The sequence below is a fragment of the Lagopus leucura genome, unplaced genomic scaffold, assembly GCF_019238085.1.
Source record: "Lagopus leucura isolate 7727_CA_CO unplaced genomic scaffold, USGS_WTPT01 Super-Scaffold_73, whole genome shotgun sequence".
Classification (NCBI taxonomy): domain Eukaryota; kingdom Metazoa; phylum Chordata; class Aves; order Galliformes; family Phasianidae; genus Lagopus; species Lagopus leucura.
Window position 1 is genome coordinate 99,933,029 of NW_024962252.1, and position 19,324 is coordinate 99,952,352.

The 19,324-nt window shown below is 40.1% G+C and overlaps 1 protein-coding gene across 2 annotated transcripts in view; it reads right to left on the bottom strand.

The window, feature by feature from the left end:
- Positions 1–3,688: 3,688 nt before the first annotated feature.
- The window catches only part of PSME4 (proteasome activator subunit 4), a 64,786-nt gene continuing 49,150 nt past the window's right edge, over positions 3,689–19,324 (bottom strand). For both annotated transcript variants that reach the window (XM_042880840.1, XM_042880849.1), the window contains 14 exons: positions 18,984–19,053; positions 18,137–18,262; positions 17,674–17,826; positions 16,827–16,931; positions 15,909–16,000; positions 15,406–15,537; positions 14,662–14,870; positions 14,276–14,361; positions 13,230–13,358; positions 12,821–12,976; positions 8,308–8,470; positions 7,424–7,557; positions 5,945–6,079; positions 3,689–5,284 (listed from right to left, as the gene is read on the bottom strand). In XM_042880840.1, coding sequence (XP_042736774.1) covers positions 5,945–6,079; positions 7,424–7,557; positions 8,308–8,470; positions 12,821–12,976; positions 13,230–13,358; positions 14,276–14,361; positions 14,662–14,870; positions 15,406–15,537; positions 15,909–16,000; positions 16,827–16,931; positions 17,674–17,826; positions 18,137–18,262; positions 18,984–19,053 — 1,690 coding nt within the window. In that variant the 3' untranslated portion in view covers positions 3,689–5,284. The remainder of the gene's footprint in view (positions 5,285–5,944; positions 6,080–7,423; positions 7,558–8,307; positions 8,471–12,820; positions 12,977–13,229; positions 13,359–14,275; positions 14,362–14,661; positions 14,871–15,405; positions 15,538–15,908; positions 16,001–16,826; positions 16,932–17,673; positions 17,827–18,136; positions 18,263–18,983; positions 19,054–19,324) is intronic.

Consider the following 19,324-nt stretch of genomic DNA (forward strand, 5'->3'; position numbering starts at 1 on the left):
GGCGCCCGCCGCCGCCGCCGCCGCCGCCGCCGCCGCGGCCCGGCCCCTTCCCCGCTCGGCGCGGCCGCCTCAGAGGCGCCTCCCGCCCCGCTCCCTCCGGCCGCGTACACGCACGGCGGAGCCGCGGCCCCCCGGACCTCCGCCTGCCCGGGCGGCACGGCTGCGGAGAGGCTCGTGCTCGCCGCCGCCTCCTCAGCCACGCCGCCGTGTCGCCGTTCTGCCTCTGCGGGCTGCGGCGGTTCCCGCTCCGTGCGGGGCGGTTGGGCCGGCCGGCCTTTAAGGGTTCTCGCAACCGTTCCGTGCCCAGACCCCAAACGAGCGGCTCGAGGCTGCGCTGCCGCTCCGTGCCGGCCGAGCACCACCAGAGCACGGGCCCGGCTGTGATCGTCAGCGCTTCGGGCAGCACATCTGCCTGCCCTTCGCCATCGCTTTATGCACAAACTGAGCACGGGCAGGCGAGGCACAGAAGTGCTGTGAAAATGCAGGAGGTGCAGAACTTCTGCCCTATGTGCCGGCACTCGCCTTATGCTGCACGTTTCTCCTTATGCTGCACGTTTCTACATATGCAGACAAATATATGAGTCTGTCGTCTTAGTAGCCCGCCTCAACCCCCAGCAATCCTGCAGAAGCACGGCAGTGTTCTGTGGAAGCCTCAAGGCAGACAAGAGCTTTGTCATGTTACGCTGACATCCAAAAGCTCGTCAATGGTTTGTTTTTCAACACATTTCCTTCTAAAAGAAGTAAAAGCAGTTTCTGTCAGTAAACCCGTGACTCACGGCAGCAGCCAGGCATGGCATGCTAAGCATAACCCCCAGCTGGCAATCAGTCCTGATGTGGAACCACGCTCTGCCGCAGGAGCGCCAGCAGCCATGGGAGCGGTGCACTCTGCTCAGGGCATCCTACGACCTTGGTCTTAAAACGGCTGCATGGATGAATGCACTTTGCATTAGGCAAAGTCCCAAATGCAGAACATCACCTGCATTGTTTCCCGTGGCTTCAAGCGTTCCAGATTGGCCACTGCTTCTGTTTTCACTCTTGCTTGTATTTTTGTTCCTCAGTTCTTTGGGTGAGCCCTCAATCAGTATGGGGTTTTCCATGGAGCCAGAACGTCCCTCGAGGTTTTTAATTCACAAACACCAGAGAGTGCTGAACTGTGTGATTAAACAAGGCATGCAAGCTTCAATTACTTCAAAGTGATTAATGCTGGGGAAACTGAGATGCTTGTTCTGGGTAAGTGAAACTAATGTGCACATGCTATCCACATCCTTCCAGAGCAGGCAATGTGCTGCACGCAGCTGGAAGCAAGGCACTGTGTAAGAACTTCTTTCTGTCTTAGTTTCACATTATGCCTAATGCCTGCATTAGACTTGGCTGCTGCTGTGGTGTCACTTATTTGCAACACGAACACAATCGCAAACAGGAGCCCTTTAAAAAGATAAGAAAGGCTGAATAATTCCCACCGTTACATTAGGTGGCTGAATGCTCAGATGTGGATGAACTTCCCTTAGTAACTAGATTAGCAGGTGGAAGCACGCATATAGAAATACATATAGAAATAAAGCTGCAAATGCCTGATGAGATTTTTTTTTTTCTTTGCAAGTCCACGTAGTTTAAAGGAGTTTGCTTGACTTTGACCTCGTGTGCTTCTGAAAGTATTTTAGAGCTGCTTATGTGCAAAATGGCAAAGGTCTGAACTTCAGCGATGCACACAGAAATGCTGCAGGCAGTGGTGGGTGTCCAGCTGAGTGCCTGCAAAGGCTGCAGGAGGCAGCAACCACAAGAGGTCATTGGAACACAGGCTTTCACTCAGCAAGGGGATGAACTGAGGCAGAAAGATCCCAAGGGAACACGAAACACCGTGCAGTCCCTTTTGCTCAGCAAAGCATCTCACTGGCCCAGCCCTTTCAAATAGGCTGCCAGTTTTGGAGCAAGGGAAAGCAGCAAAAGAAACGAGCCTGGCTTTTGGAAAGCAGCAATCACAGTTTCAACAACTTTTGCAACATCTTACACAAGGCACTGGAATATTTACTCTTTTCTTTATCATACTCTTGCTCCCCTCCTTAAACCAATTCACAACTCTAGATTTTGAAAACTATCGTGGCCAGCAAGGCTCTCTGCCTTTGGACAGTCTGCCTCTGTAGAACACAGCTAATTCCTTCAAGCATTGTGCTCTTAATACAGAAATCACAGATGATTTTGCTAGCAACCTTTGCAGGCAACCATCTGAGCCTTATTCTGTGCTGAGAGATCTCTGGACTCACAACTGCTTTACTGAGAGTTATTCTCCTTCCTAGGAAGAGGGTAGCAATCTTTCTTCACATCAACTCATGAGATTTTCCTCCTAAATATCTTTTAATAACTCAGAGGCATCTGTTGACTGGGAGAGAGAAAAAAACATCAGTGCAAACCAACCACAGCTTGCATGTTATTTGTGCACACTGCCATAAACACCTCAGCAATAATCTGCATCTTCCACACCGTTGAATTTTCCCCTGCAATCAAACCCCCACTTCTTTGCAGCAGACTGAAATTATCACTGCCCTAGTGCCTGAAGTGCCATGTTGGGGTAATCCCACTAAACCTCTTCCCCAGAGCATCTCCACCAGGTTATCTCCACCCTGTGGAGAACGTGGAGGTCTGAGGTCAGGTTTAGGTTAACTTTCCCTTCCTTACTGGGGCCCCATTCGCAAAGCCTCTGCAGAGTGACTGTACAGAAAGTACCTGATGGGGTTGATGGTTGGAACAGATTACCTTAAAGGTCCTCTTCAACCTTAATGGTTCTATTCTGTGACAGGGAATGGATGGGCACAGTGCCAGTGAGAATGTACAACTAACCCTACTGTGAGTTACAGACTAATTTAAGCTAAAATCTTGCAGGGACAGCATCAGCAAAACATTCTATGAATCAACTTTTTTTTTCTCCCCTTCATCTTACCAGGCTACAGGGATTCTTCTCAGCATGGTAGGTAGAAAAAGAAAATTGAGTCTCAGGATTCCAGGAATGCTGAAGTTTTGAAAGAAAGCGCAAGACTGAGCGGAAAGTATGGATGGGACACTGGGGATGCCTACCAGAACAACTGACAGAACTCATCCCTGTGTCCCAAGGACAGGTCTGCCAGCAGCCTGGTAAAGAAGTGAAAAGGCTAATAGGTGTATAATTCAATATGAAAGGACTGCAAGCCCTAGTTAGTGTGCCATATCAGACACAATGGCCATCCCTTCTCCTCTTCTGTTTTTTAAATCAATACACAGTTTAGCTTGTTAATGACACAGCTCACCAATGAGCTCAGGTGATTCTTGTTGCCACCTGTGCCACCCAAAAGCACAGTTTAAGCTTTATTCCCCTACTTGATCACTTTTTTTTTCCCCATCAAGATGATCAGCAGAAGTTCTATTATTTTTATTTCTTCCACTTCAAACTCATTTCCCCAATTTTAAGCGTCCACCTCAGGCTGGTTGGTTGTGTTTGAAGTCTCACCAGGAATAGGGTGCTTTTATGTAACAATAAAAGCTATTTTGCCAGTAATTAGCACTAGACCTTTCATCCTAATGCTGCCATAACTCACTGCCAAGTTCCACAATAAACATACGGCTCATACAAAAAACTCAAAAGCACAGCAAACAACTCAAAGTTACGTCCTCAAAAGAAGAGATTTCCACTTTAGAGACACACACACGCAAAAGCAGATGTTACAAACAATCCATTTATTGGGTCATAAACTACGTCCACAATTGAGATCATAATTTTGGCACTACGCTATACAGTGGTTACATCTGTGTGCTGACACTCGTTAAATACTGCACCAGGAACACTGCTGTGCTTTGAAGTTTGGAATGAGTCACACACTCAGCAGGTAGATCACTCAAAATGTGCCAGTGCTCCTCTAGGGTCGCATGGAAGTTGAAACACACCAGCTTACACGTTGTTTCAAGGTACCTCATGTTCTATGAGCTCATCACATCAGAACATGTGATGTCAGCATTTAGAGATGGCCACAAACGTTCATTAAAATCTGAATGAGACAGTAATAGTGAGATACAAGAAAACTGAAACAAATCCTCTGCCTCTTAGACATGAAGAGATAGTCTGTTAAGGAAAATAATTTAGAAAACTAAGAATGGCATTTGATTTGATACAAAAGCCAGAACTACTACATTATTAACATCTAAGTATGAATCTTTACAAATTAATCTCACAATGGTATTATGTAAAAGGTTGCAAACTGTACAATGTTTTGTCAATGCAATGCCTCTACAATTTATACAGTCTTTTACAACTATGTAACACATATTAAACATGTTGTTAAATAGCCAATAGATAGTCTCTGAACAAAGCTGCAGGCAAAAAATAAAATAAAATACAGAGCTTCCACAATCATTGAACAAGGTGTGCTTGCTCAAACAGCGACAATCTTTATGAGCACACAGTTAAAAAGTCAGCCATCCAGCGCCTTTTCACACTGCGCATACAACTCATTCTGTAAATTCAACCACTGCTTCACAGTCCACAACTTCATACCATAGCTATGCACAACACCCAGCGCCTTTCAATCCTTAACAATATGCAGGTAATCACGGATTTTTATTCCACACGTGGACAAGCTATCTACCAAGACCTGGCCAGGCAGTAAGAGCTTTCACTTCCCCATTTTGTCTTGCCGTAATCTACACTGCGCAGACAAGACCAGCTATTTACATGTCAACAAGATAGAAAAAGGCAATCCTGTCCTGAGATGGATTGAATGATACAGAGCCCTTCACCTGGTGGGCACTCAAATCCGAGTAGTGAAAAATAAACTCTGAGAAAGATAGGTTCCTGGTCTTTTATGCTGACTAGATTACAAGATGCATCAACAGAACTGGAGAGCTTCACTGAGAATATCCTGATTTGCAGCACTCTCCGGTTCTGCATCTTTGATGTCAGGAAGCAGCTGGGAGGAAGGGTCAGAAAAAAGAGGGCAAGAAATGTGCTGTGTAAGTCACTGTGTGCAATAAAGCAGAAACAAGAGTGATATGTAGCGCAGGCCAATGGCAACGGGCTTGCAATAAACTCACAATCAGCATCTGCCAGCACTGTTACAGGAGACTCGGGGACTCCCACAGCTACTCCTGGGGAGGTGAAATTCTCTTGAATAGAACCAGGCCCCTACATTTGCATTTAAAAGTGGTTTCGATTAGGCATCAGGATTTCGAATACAAAGCTTTCAACAACTTTTTTTTTTCCAATTTGAGCATCCTTTATTTTGCAGAAAGGCTCCTACATACTCATTTTTCCAGGAGGAATCTGAAATAAAAATAATTCAAAACAATTACTGCTTCGTGCCATCACCACAGAATGAAATAAAACTGAAATTTCAATTCATCTCTCAACACTACCACAAGACACCACAATACAGTAGAGCTCAGAACCCCTACAGCTTAAAAGGAAGTCTAGAAATAGATTCACTCTTCCTGGATCTGTGTCTGTGTGAAGAGACACCCAACAGCAAAGCTCCCTCTGTGGAAGAGGGAACAGTTTGGTAGCAGTTGCTCCCTGTCACAAGACCCAGCTGATAAACTGCTGGGTGACAGGCTCAGGTCCTCAGAGGCATCAGAAGAACAAAGCAGCGAGCACTTTGCTCTAGTGATAAACTGACAGGCATTGAGAAGGCAAGCAACTGGCAAAAAATGATGAGAGGCAAAGTTCATATTCAAAACAAGAGTGTGGGTCCCACCAGAACACTAGGCTAGTACAGGGACACAAGAAGAAAATGGACAACAGCAGTTACCCCCCAAAATCTGATGCTGAACAGATCACTGGAGGGGCAAAGGACTTACATCTGGCAACTGAATTTTCCCCATGGTTTAAGGTTTACTTCCTACAATATGCTAGGCTGGCAAGCTAGAGCAGATTTCCTCAGACTGATGTTTTTTGACACAGGTTGACAGAAGCAATCTTACCTACCTACGCATAATAGCACGGTGAAACCAAGAGGTCAGTAAGCACCAGTAGCTGGTCGTCTGTGAACTGCTGTTTATGCTCCTGCCAGTTGTCGTGATGGGTCCTCCGGAAATTTGAGAGTGTTTTTTTCACAGTCATCTGCATAACAACCAATCAGCACTCACTGTGTAAATTCATAGATTGCAGCTCTGTGGCAAAGCTAGCTTTAAAAACAGCAAGAACTAACTGCTGAATAGAGAGGCGTTGAAGCAGCCACAAAAACAAGAACGGCTCTGGAGAACTCAGTATTTTATTTCTTCCCAGCTCTAGTCATAGCCTTCTGATCAGCATCACAACTCTAACGTTCTTACAGAATGGATTCTTGATGTTCAGTTTTGAATTTGAAAAAAAAAAAAAAAAGATTTGAAGTGAAATGTTCCTTTTTTTCCCCTTTTTGCTCGAGTTTTTCAAAGCAATGGCTCATTTCAAAACAGGAGAAAGAGCAGATGAGCCTAACACACGGGATGCATAGAAAAAAAGATCTTTCTTTAAAAAATTAAGTCCAATTAATTCAGTTTCCTGATTCAGGAAAACACATCATAGTCAATATGGTTAAAGTTAAGGAATTCTTCAGCAGCAAGCACATGGTTAACATAGAAAAAGTTAAAAATCAAATACACAGAGTAAAATCAGTAACTAATTAAAAATCTCATTATAATTATTATTATATTATTATTATAATTATATTATATATATATATGCTTATAAAGCGTTGTTCTAACAAAGTTTTATTGTTGCTGTTCTGGTTGGAATAGATTTGGAGGAAGATCTAGGAAATATCCATTCTACCTTTGTGCATATTCACAAAAGTGACTTTTTACCTTACAGAGAATTTCCTCACAGATACAGCACTTGCAGCTGTTCATACTTTGTTTGAAAGCAAGAACTGAAAGCACAGAATTGTGCAAGGTGGAACAAACCCACAAGGATCAAAGTTCAACTCATCTTTTCTCACAGGACTACTCAAAAAAATCATGAGAGCATTGTCCAAAATATGCAGAATAAAATAATAGAGGGATTCAATGATTTCATAGAATCACAGAACGGCCTGGGTTGCAAAGGAGCACAGTGCCCATCCAGTTCCAACCCCCTGCTGTGTGCAGGTCACCAACCAGCAGCCCAGGCTGCCCAGAGCCACATCCAGCCTGGCCTTGAATGCCTGCAGGGATGGGGCATCCACAGCCTCCTTGGGCAACCTGTTCCAGTGCCTCACCACCCTCTGGGTGAAAAACTTCCTCCTAATATCCAACCTAAACCTCCCCTGTCTCAGTTTAAGACCATTCCCCCTTGTCCTATCACTGTCCACCCCATTATTTACTATATATAGCCAATTTAATATAATAATGAGTAAGAAAGCAAGCAGCAGAAAGCAGCACAAAGGAAAGGAGAACTAAAAATGAGTCCAACATATTTCAGATGTGCTGTGTTACTCAGGATTTTTACCTCAATAGGCTGAGGATCGTTGAGATGGGCACTGAGGTCCATTAAGAGCTGTGGCATCCAGGTTGGTACGTCATAGGGACTTGACAAAATACACGCGCTCAGTCCCAGCACACCAGCATGGCGTTTCACCAAGTCTGCAATCACAGAACGCTCATTCATTTGCATTTCTATTATCCAAGGCATTGCTCAAGCATCTAAGCTATTTTAGGTTATTGGCATAAAGAATGTAAGTACCTATAGAGCTCACAAGTAACATATAGTGCATCTCCACTGTTCCCATATTAAAAGAATGTTCTCTCCAGCAACAGAACTACTTGATGGGCTGGAAACCCAGTCCTCCTGAGTTAACAGAATGTGACCAGAGACACTAAACACTTGGACAGAAAGCAAAGTCCCTAATAAAGGGCACAATAAGAAAGGGAACTTAACTTGGGTGAGGTATGAAATTATGTTGTAGCAGCTACGGAATTTTCTTTACTGAGGAAACAGCTTCCCCTCATCATCTTAATTATATGAAGTGCACACATGGGCAATGAAGCCATCTCAAGTCTCAATTCTGGGAGAAGTAGTAAGTTAATTTAACCTAGGAATACAGTGTTAGGACTGCACCATACCACTCATAGAAATGGTAGAACAGGTTATAGAAGGAACAACTGATTGCTTATTATGGGTTACAGATACTTAGAAATGAGAAATATTTGCATGGACAACCACCTTGTGTTTCTTTAGATCTGTCTTTAATTTCTAAATACTTAACCACAGGATAAATCCAATTCCATCTGGAGTGCTTGCAGAATGAACACTTAAAGGCAGCACGAGTTGTTTGCTTATTCTTAACCTGCTCCCGAAATGCACAGTTTGGGTCTGTGAAGCCATTTTCTTACCACCAGAAGGAATTGTATCCACAACTGAACCCAGGTCTCGCTTCCGTTTTTTTGGTAACCTCATCTTGCACAGCTGTTCAAAGTGGGTCTGCATGGGACCATCCATAGTGAGAAAATTGCACTGTAAAAGACCACTGAGTGTGGTAGCAGCCATTTCTCTCACCTGCAACCAGAGACAGTACATACCACAATTACTAAGCAAACATGCACAGCAAGCAGCAAGTATTTATTACCTCCACACTTTCAAGCACATCCAGGTAGGCCAAGTTACCAGTCTTCGACCAGGGAAAGCCTCAACATTTTCGTCCTGCTGTCTCATAGGTCACATACTACTATTTAGCTACAAAGCTCTTTAGAAAACTAATGAGCATAACTCTACTGCAATACAGAACTGCCTCTACATCCATCAGAACGTGAGCTACTACTTGAGCAAATAATGTAATTTAACTTCATTGTCAAGAAATAGCCATCACAGACAAGCTTAGCCTTAGGTAGTCTGAAAACGCTTTGAATGAAAACAAGATGAGCCATCCCAAAGAACATGCCATACAGTTTCATTAATATCTTTGTATCAATGTTAGTTTTACCAACTGAAAAAAAAAACCAACCAACCCTCAAAAAGGTACATTTTATTCAAAAGCATTCTTCCTCCCACCCCTCAAATGTATGTGCAGACATGAGAGCTGACAAAAGCAGAAGTTCTTCAACAGAAGGCACAAAGTATATTTACAGAATGTCATGGGTGGAACCAAATCAGCTCGAATAACCTGAGAATTCTTTGAGAATTTACAGGCACCAGGTTAATAACCAACAACTAAACTTCAGTGGTTCACAGTTGACAATTCAGTTCTTTAATGCTCCAGCACTGCTTACTGGGTACCAGTTCTTTTGTTTTTTTGTTTTATTACTGGAATAAAAATGGAACCACTGCTTGGACAAATATTCCTCTAACACTGAAGCCCAAAGGAACAAAACCTACTGCAATTTCAACCTGCTGGCCAATCGATTTAAAATACAGATCTGCTTTTTAACTCCCTCTACACTGCTACTGGATTACAAGTACAGACAACTCAATCACCTGCTTTCAAGCTATCAGTAATTACCAATGCACTCCACTTACTCAAATCTGACCAAAGCATAACATTCTTCAACTAGAAGACCACTGGATTCCCTCAAACTCACTTTCACTTTAAATGACTGCAGGCTGACAAAATCCTTGTGACATTTAGCAAACACAGAACTCAATCGATTTGCTGAAGTACTGATAGCTGTTGCCTGATTTACTGCTAAGTACAAACTGTCACAAGTAACTGCAACCAGAACATTTGTCTATCTGAAGCACAAACATCTACCAATGCTCTGAATCCAGTGCAGTAGATTATAATCAATTACATCCTTGAACACAATGTTCTGAACCTCCACAAAGCAGTAAGTATAGCTGCAAGAGCTACAATAATTAAACAGTTAGTTAACAACAAGCTCTTGAGACTTCATGCCATTTAAATTTCTACGCCATTTTATTCAACCTTTGTTAACAGCATGCAGAAATATGAACTGAAAGTCTGCCAGTATTGTTTAACAGCACTTTGTGAGTCTCTTAAGGACGAGGCTATTAAATGAAACATGAAGTGCTGATGCAAGACCCAAAAGAGGCAGAAGCTTGGCTGTAAAGTGAGCAAGCTCCCAAGTGAGCTGTATTCATTTACATCATTATTTGCTGTATTAGAACCATTTTCATTTCTAAACTAATAATCTAAATAAAATGAATGCTTTGTTGCAAGAAGCTCCTAGAAGCAAAGCTTTAAAAATCGGATTAAAAAACTAATCATGCATCACATCATCCAAATAATTTATAGACCACCATATTCGCATGACGGCCCACCGAATGTAAAAGCTGTGGAGGAGTAGCAGAGTAATTTTTTGGTAGTTGCTCAGAACTGACTGACCAAGATCTACAAAATCACAACAGGATCAGAACAAAAGGTAACACAAGCAAGACAAACACCATCAACAGCACAAGCAAAACTTAAGTGCAGCAAGTGCAGAAGACAACTTACACATGGAAATACTCCAGCTACTGTAATACTGCAGTGTCATAAGAAAGGTGCTTATCAAGCCATGCATGCATTCTGTGTATTCCATACATGGACTTACAAAAATAGGAACAAATTGAACACCTATCCACCACATAGATCCCCAGAGTGAATTCAAAAGTGTAGAAAAGATGCTTCCATATAAAGTTGGTTATCCCCTAAAACATAGCCTCAAGTTGAATACAGGCACTTTCACTTTTCCTTTACTTCTGACTGAGTAAATAGAACTGCAAATGATTCCTCCTGCTCTGATATGATGATTACGTTACGGCAATACGAAAATCAGATATTTAGCAGTGGTTATACTTCTATACACACAGACATGATTTTTCTGGAGTGTATATTCTTTCTCCTTGGCCAGCTAAAAGATCACAGCAGGTTTTTTTTTTTTTTGTATTTGGGTTGGTTTTTTGATTGTTTCTTTTTTCAGCCACTGTACTTCAACCAGGTTCATGATTCCTCCTTCGCTTTAAGACAACAGCTTTCCCCCAGTACAGCAACCTTTGATCCAGGAGACCTATGTTTGCAGCTGGAAGCATGGAACCTGCATTCAAACAGTCACACTGCTGTTTGACGTTCCACACGGTCCCTGCCATTCGCAGAAGTCTTTTGCAATCATCCTCACTGACAAAAACCAGGGTAAAGATACCCAACACCAGCTAAAGCAAGGGGTTCTACTGCAACGACACTCATGTTCAAAACCCAGCATCAGAGAATTCTCAACAAACACAGAAATCACTTTACAAAATACTTCACCTTGTTCATTGCTGAAAATAATTGACAAGATTCCTTTTTTCAGAGAAACATTCAAGCTTCCATGATAGCAATGTGATTATAAGTGGTTATGAACATGGGTAAAGCTTTGATTTGCACCTCTGTTAGCACAGAGGAACAATTTGGCACGTGTAAAACAGCTAAAGTGCATTATAGTGAATAAAAGGTATTTTTCAAAATTATATGAGATTATGAAGTGTTCTGACTTGCAGGCAACAACCTGGCTAGGATTTCTAGGCTTTGCTTTCAGTAGAACTAATAGTGACATGAAAGACATGAGAGATCATCTCAAGATTAATATTGGCATGACTGAGTGAATTATCCAAGTGCTGTTCTTTTTATGTCAAACATTAAGTATTAATTCATGTATTTCAAGTTATTTCCAATTCCCTGTTCACAAAAGCAAGCTTCCCATCTCAGGTGTAACTGCTGCTTTTAGTGTAACTTCAGGAAGAACTACAGCAGGACTTGAGTTTTGGCAGAAGGGTATCATACTTCACTTTTCTTTTCTAGAAAGAAGAAAGCACACAAACAATCCAAAGATGGATTTCCTTGATGTTTGCTAACAATGCAAACAAAACAGAATGACAGTGAAAACGATGCTGCAGGGCAAGTTGAACAGATGGAAGGCTAACAGGAAAGGCTCTTCACTGAGCCTGAACACAACTAAACATTCTTAAACTAATTTCATTTAATACAAGCCTTCGCTTCTGTGCATTTGTTGTACAGAACAAAATATTTCTGTGATTCCTCTCCAGCTTTTGGAAGTCTGACAAACAAGATGATGAATCACACCAAGGCAGCCTTTCCCTCCCACCCCTCATTTTTATCTTTTATCTGCCAACCCTGATAGCACTTCTCAGGGCATGCTATTCTCCTGGAACACTCCAGGACCTTCAATAGTACACAGGTACCAAAGCCAAGGCTTTGGATGTTATCTCCCCCTGTCTGTATACAATGAAGTATTACTAGCTCAAGAAACTAAGAGAAAACTCATAGGAGTGACAAGTATAATTCTATGATTCTGTGTGAGGTTGCAAATGATCACCTTCTTGAATAATATAAGATCAGTAACAGCATATGTGAGATTGCTTTGTTACACATGCAACTTTTCCAAAACTAAGAGAAATCCACCAGTTGCAAGTAAAGAAGTAATTTAGTCAGTGGGATGCTAAATTGCCATTAATTAGCTAATACAATTAAATGGGAAACAGATCTACAGAGCAATAAATAGCAGTTTTATAGAATTTTCAAACAGGAAGGTATTTCACCTTGTTGAAAATTAAGTTCCTACCAACACCCATGCTAGTATTTATAGAGGATGAGAGTATCACTGCTTCAGCTGTGCTCAAAACTGAAAGTAATATTCAATTCCTTTTAAAAAGTATGAACAACTGGAATTTTCATCATTGTGAACAGCTGCTTTTCTGAAATGGAAAATTAAAGTATTAATTACATTAATTAAAGTAAAAAAAAAAACAGAGTATGACAGAAATTCTATAAAGCTGTATATATTTTCAAAACAGAAAGAATGCTAAGTTACTAATTTACACCTGGTAGGTTTTGTTCATAAACTTGACCAAGTGAAGAAACCAGTCATGGTGAAGTCATGTGAAGCTAAACAGCTGAGCATTGATGTGACTTACTTCAAGTTGCTCATCCTCCAGGAGTTTTATAACCAGCCATCTAATGTCATTGACTGCTTCCTCATTGTTGAGAAAGATGAAGAGATTGTAGAACACCATGGTCTGGAGGTAGGTTAATATGGTATACCTAGCATGCCAAGAATTGCTTCTTGCTGTCTACAAGGAAAAATAAATAATATTACAAAACAAAAACGTGAAGAAAAGTGAATAACATACAAAAAGCTAAAAATATTAAAAACCTTTTGGGAAAGTTGCAAATTAAGTAACTTTTCTTTTCCAGATAATCTTTTTTTCCCACACTTACTTCCCAAATCACACAATTGTTTAAACAATTTATAATAATAAACAAGCAAAACAACAAAAATGCACCAGATAACACAAAGCTTTGAGCTGTTTTGATCAGACTCACTTGTTTTAGCACCTGAAGTACCAAAGGCACTTGCTGAGGATACAGCAAACCCTGAGACATTAATGATAAACACATCTTTGCATCTCTTTTGAGTTCATCGTAGCTATTGTCATTTTCCACTGGTGCAATCTGTAGAACAAGATCAAAGGGAAGAGAGCGAAAAACTAACATTGGGAATTAAGCACTGCTAACAGCAAAATCCTGAAAAAAAAGTAAAAAGGTTTAATCTCATAAGAGAGCAGTAAACTAGGAAAAAATCTGATCTACATTCTCAACAATAATCTCAACTGACATCTTTGTTCATCTCAGAAAAAGCTCACCTGGTAGAGCTAAGCATTTCTATTGCACCACATGTTACTGATCTAAACTGTCAGGCTAGTCTGAAGTTCTTGATGATTAAGTGGGTGTTTTTTAAGGCTTTAGTTCCCCACAGCAATTCTTCTGGTGTGAAATCCTATTTATGTATTATTTTAGATGTAGGTCAAGAACTGAAAGCTTTATTGTTATTTCAATTTCATTTTTGCATAAATAAGCCTCTTTTTGGGGTAATTTATATCACTGCTGGATAATTGGCTGATGCTTATTTAAAGCAAAACATGCTTTTGAGCATGCAAATATGCATTATTTCATAAATGTGGCACTAAATTACACAACTTCATTAAGTAGTACAAGGATTAGAGGTGCTGCCACCTAGAAAGATCTGTTCCATCATGGAACAAAAGAAGAAACTTAGGAGATAAAGATTAGGACAGCAATAACATGCACTCATTCATGAATTTAACATGCTTTTCACCTGCAAGTAATAAATATAGGGGACATTCATCTTTAAGTCATTACTTGGAGAAAGCCAGTTAGTAGACAAGATTTACCAACTGTAAGTGTACATTAGCATAAGAAAACATTTGGGCCTCATTCAGTATGCATGTTTTCTGATGCCATTGTTGGTTTTCTTCTTAAATAAGAATGCCCTTGTAACTTTGGTTTATATGTAGCATCACTTTTTCCATCAAACATTACTAATATACAGCAGCAATTAAAGCAGGTACCTTGAAAAATAAGGGTAAAAGCTGGAGTTGCTCTGTGACAGCTGTAGAGAAGGACCGTCCTGCACTTGCCATCAACCACTTCAGAACTGTTTTTAAAAAGAGAAACAGTCACTGAACAAGGTAAATAATAATAATCTGACAATAAACGATAAACCAAGTTCTTTGCTAGAGTAGCACAGGGGATTGTTGTATATTACACTGTGTTACACTGTGCTGGCAGTTAGGTTGGACTCTCTGAAGTTGACTTTGAAACTCAGACCTGAAATAGTTACCCCTTGTTACAGTACAGATCTGTGAACTGAAGCTCTGTACTGCAGCTACATGACCTGCAATCCTCAATCATCGTGTCCTAACACACCTCCATTTAACCTCATTAAGTAACTCACTTGTTTTCAAGAGTTTAATGCCCTGAGTTCGCTCGTCCTGCTCTCCAACGCCGTTCTCCTCCATAACGTGATTCTGAATTTCTTCATCTGCTTCCATGAGGGGTTTAAGATTTTCAAGTATTCGAGTGGTAAATTCATGGACACGAGGAGACTTAGTTGCAGCAGTATTTGGCAAGGAAACATCTATCATGAATATGTAGGTCAAAACACTAAGAAAGGCAAAGAAACAACATACAGTTAGCATGACTGTGGTTCAAAGAATATAGCTAGAAGTGATCTTACAGAAATTTGCTAAACTAATAAGTACTGAACATCAAAAGCACATTTCCTCCCATCTTATTTAAAAACAAATGTTCTCCAAATAGCCTCTTTGCAGATAACTGAAGCAAGCAGGGCTAAACAGTCACTGAACCACAAACTCTTCCTTCCCCTAAACAGATCTGCAAGTAGTTGTTAAACCACTTTTAAAGAGCTCCCTGCATAATTATGTCTTACTAGCGCAACGTTAACTTGTTCCTAAGAGCTTTAGAAATCTCATACATAAAAATAACAGGCCACATGCGTGAAGTAAAAATGGAGAACTCATCTTCAGTTTCTGAAGCAAGTTTGTTAATGATAACATAATTTCGATCCAGCAGAACTCACACACACAAAGATAACAGTCACCACTTCCATGTAGCTATTAAGAGACTCAGTTACCAAAATACCATGAAAAGAAAAAAATAAATTGAACTGAACACTGACCTTCCTATTCTCTCTCGAACGTTTTTGTAAACCTGGGTGAGTTTAGGTTCCAAGTACTTTAACAGTCTGTGCAGCAGCTCTGGTACTCTCCATTCCTGCTGTGCAAGGCCACCTTGTAGCACATAAAGTCGGCTAGAAATCAGAACAAGACATTTACAGTCATACCAAACTGTTTCTCCCTTCTCCAGCCACCCCAAAATCTTGTTTTCAGTGTTGAGTGTGTCAAAGCCAGAAGTGCCTTTGTGTGGGCTGTGTGCATAGATGGATTAACATCACAGAATGGAAGAACAGTACTGCTGTTATGCCAGTTCCAAAACTTCACATTCTATTAACTACATTTAAGGGCATGAAACTTGATGAATAAACTGCCACTGTGTTGAGAAAGCTAACCAAAAAAGACCAGTTTTGCTTCTACAAGCCAGCTGCCACAATACAGTCTCAATGTATTTCATCCATGCTTTTATTTCCTTTATTCAGCCACAAATGGTTACAATTAATTTTACCATGCATCGACAAATGATCCTCCTTCACCACTCAATGGAGATTCCAACAGCAATTCAAATAACCAGTGCAGTTTCCTAGGATCTCTGCTCTCCTGAAAATAAGCAGGTATCAGAAACACGAAGCACATTAGAGGTTTGTATGTAAATATTGCTTAAACGAGTTAAGTTTTGACAAAGATTTTATTTGCACAGCTTGAGCTTATTTTTTTTTAAGGAAGTGCAAGGTTAAATACTTTTGCCACAACAAAATCCAATATGAAGAAAGTACAGTGAAACTACACACAAAAATAAGTTTTTAACTGCTTGGTAAACCAAGTAATATAGAACAGAAGAAACATGAGTTGTTTTTCTTTTCTACATACATGAATAATCACATTTGACACAGGAATTTTACTAATTAACTGTCAGCATTTTGGGTGACAAGCCATGCTGAACTTTGCTGAGTGACTGCAGAGTTTCTGATACTTGTGACCCACCATTCACTCTCCTCCTCAGAGGATCCTTAGCCCACCACAGTGCACAGAAATGCTACTTTATTAGAAGATAACTGGCGAGTAATTTTTCCACACCTGCACACTTCTGAAGCAAGAAGGTGTAATTTGAACAATGCTGCTTAGTGATCAACACAGTAAGAGCACACTTCTACATCACCCATTATACTCATACAGCTCTTCTGAAGAGGTACAAAATGAAGGCTTTATTTCCTTTCTGAAATGTTACATTATCTAACCGTGATGAGCAGAAGAAAATTACCTAAGCAGCTCTAAGATTTTCAATGGATGTCACTTACATATTGTATTTACAGCTCTTAGTTGTAGCTGATAAAAATGTATCCACTGTTTTGAAACTCTTCTTTACACACCTGTGCAACCTGGTCATCCTGACACAACGTTCCAAAAGTGAAGCTGCACTACTTACACACGAGGTTGCTATGCATGTGCCCCAGTCGTTGTATGTCTCCACTGTAATGTTGGATAAAGCTGTTCGAAGCAACGGACAGAGAAGCTTCCAAAGTTTTTCCACCTGCTCAGCAAGAAGGCAAACCACAAGATTTGTCTAATTAATGGCTGCTTACGCTGTGTGAACCCAACTCCTTCCATCTTCTCAAAACATGGGAAAAGATTATTTCTAGGAGTTGCTATTCTACAACATTTGTAAAAGGGAATAAGCATCAGAGCTAAGATTTCAGGAATATATCCTTTTTTTGCAAGGTGCTTTGAAATACTGCAGGTTATGTGAGCACCATATTCACAGTGACTTAAACACAATCAGTCTGCACACACTATTTACATATCAGCCTATGCTCGCTTTGCTTTTGGTAGGAGGGCAGTTTTAAACACCTAAAGCACTCCCTCCCCACTTTATTTATTTGTTTTCAAATGAAAACACTAGTTCTCTCAGAATTACTTCTTAGCATAGAAATACCAGACATCAAAGTGCAGCTAAATAAAAATGTACAGGCCTGAATTGAACATAAGCAGCACTTATTCCAATTGGAAAGCTACAGAAGACGTCAGCTTTGCTAAGACTTTAATAGCTAACTATTTTTTTTGTTTTACACTGTAGCATTTTGTTATCACCTACCATTATACAGGCTCCTAACCAAGCTAGGAACTGCAATGGACCATTACATATAACTTCTTCCAGCCCTTTCTTGGACTTCAATGACACATCAACAGCCTTCAATTTCACAGGTTGAATGCATCTAATAATCCAAGCTTATCCCTTAACTGTCAAGAGCCACTCAAAAATAGTACTACAGCACCTTCTCAAATGTCCAGTGTTTAGAACCTCTTATCAAGCCAGCTATAATTTCAGCAACACATCGCTGGGTGCTTTCATGGGAGTCTGACACGAGGCGTTCCAAATGGGGCTGCAGAACTGGCAAAAAGGCATCATCAAAGTTTCTAAAAAGGCCCTGTAAAAGACAAATTAGCTTTCACTAATTGTAGGCCTTAACTATTGTCTTTGTAAGAACATATGATAATGAAGAATTTCAGATTTGAATACGCAGAAAGTGAAAGTACAATGCTTTTATAATTACATATTGCATCCTACAGACTTCCAAATTACTCTTTCCACAAGCAGTTCAAAAGGAAGGGTTAATGGAATTAAGCACAGCAACATATATATTTCCCAACAGTAAGACACAAGATGTGTGCAACTTTTTCACAGTGGGATAATTATCTGCAAAAAGGAATTCAATTTGGTTGTGGAGCTCCAGTTACCTTGAAGAGGCAAAATCTGCGAGGATTAAATTTGTCTTTTCCTTTTCTGTCTTCTAAAGACAGAAATTTTATTAACTGTTCAACAAACTTGGGATCAGAAAAATGATCATATATAATTTGCTCTGCCTGAAAAAGAAGAAAAAGAGGATTAGCTTTGCAGTGTTTCATCACCACAGTGATATCACAATCTTTTCAAGAGCCATTTCCATTTTATTTCTACTTCTGGCAGAAAACATGCCTGGATTCTCCATTTCTCTCTTTAGTTTTAAGGAGAATATTACATAATGTTTTTGGTGCCACCTAATTTTTAACCCTATTAATGACTTCAGATCATCTTCTCCCTTTCACTTGAACAACCAATACAAAGAAGTAATTCCCACTGTCATTAATTACCTCCTACCAAATCTGATAGTTTTGAAAGTTAACAATGACATTCTCATTAACACACTTATACTATTATCACTGATAGAGGAAATGCAACGTATATAAAGTAATTTCTTATATGCTAACACAGTTGGTATGGAAATGAAGCAGAAAAATGCTTTTAAAAATGCTCTTTGAGGATCTAGGCTCTGAACAAGTATCACTTATGGCTAGTTAACAACATGATTGTAACCATGACTCAGTATTTGAGCTCAATCTCCATCTTTTCAATCAAGCAATGTGTTTCCAGATGTTTTATGTAAGCATTTTCCAAATAAAATACTTAGGTTAAAACAAAGAATTTAATCTCCACAACTACATAAATCTGTGGATAACATTTAAAAAGTGTAGATAGAAAGAAAGAGTAAAAAGGAGAAGCAGAATAAAGAAAATCCACACAAATGAAATTCACTAAAATCTTTACCTCTGTCAATTCATCTCTTCTTCGTCCAAGCTTTGGTTGCTGCTCAACTGGAGCATAAACTGTCATAGTCCTGGACATTAAAAAAAAAAAGGTAATGTTTCAAAGTAAAAGTTACCATCATTTTCTGTGTTTGCTATATTAAAAATAGGATTCATTGACTTCAAGAAAGCCAAACTTGCAAGAAAATTTACAGCAAAAAATTAAGCCTATAATGACAATGGTACTGCAAGCAATCCAGGAACTACTAGTGATAGACTGCTACACATATTTTGAAATCACACTATTTTCAAATGTGCATTTTTAATTTTAAACCAGTGTATAATTTTGATGGAAGAAGTTTA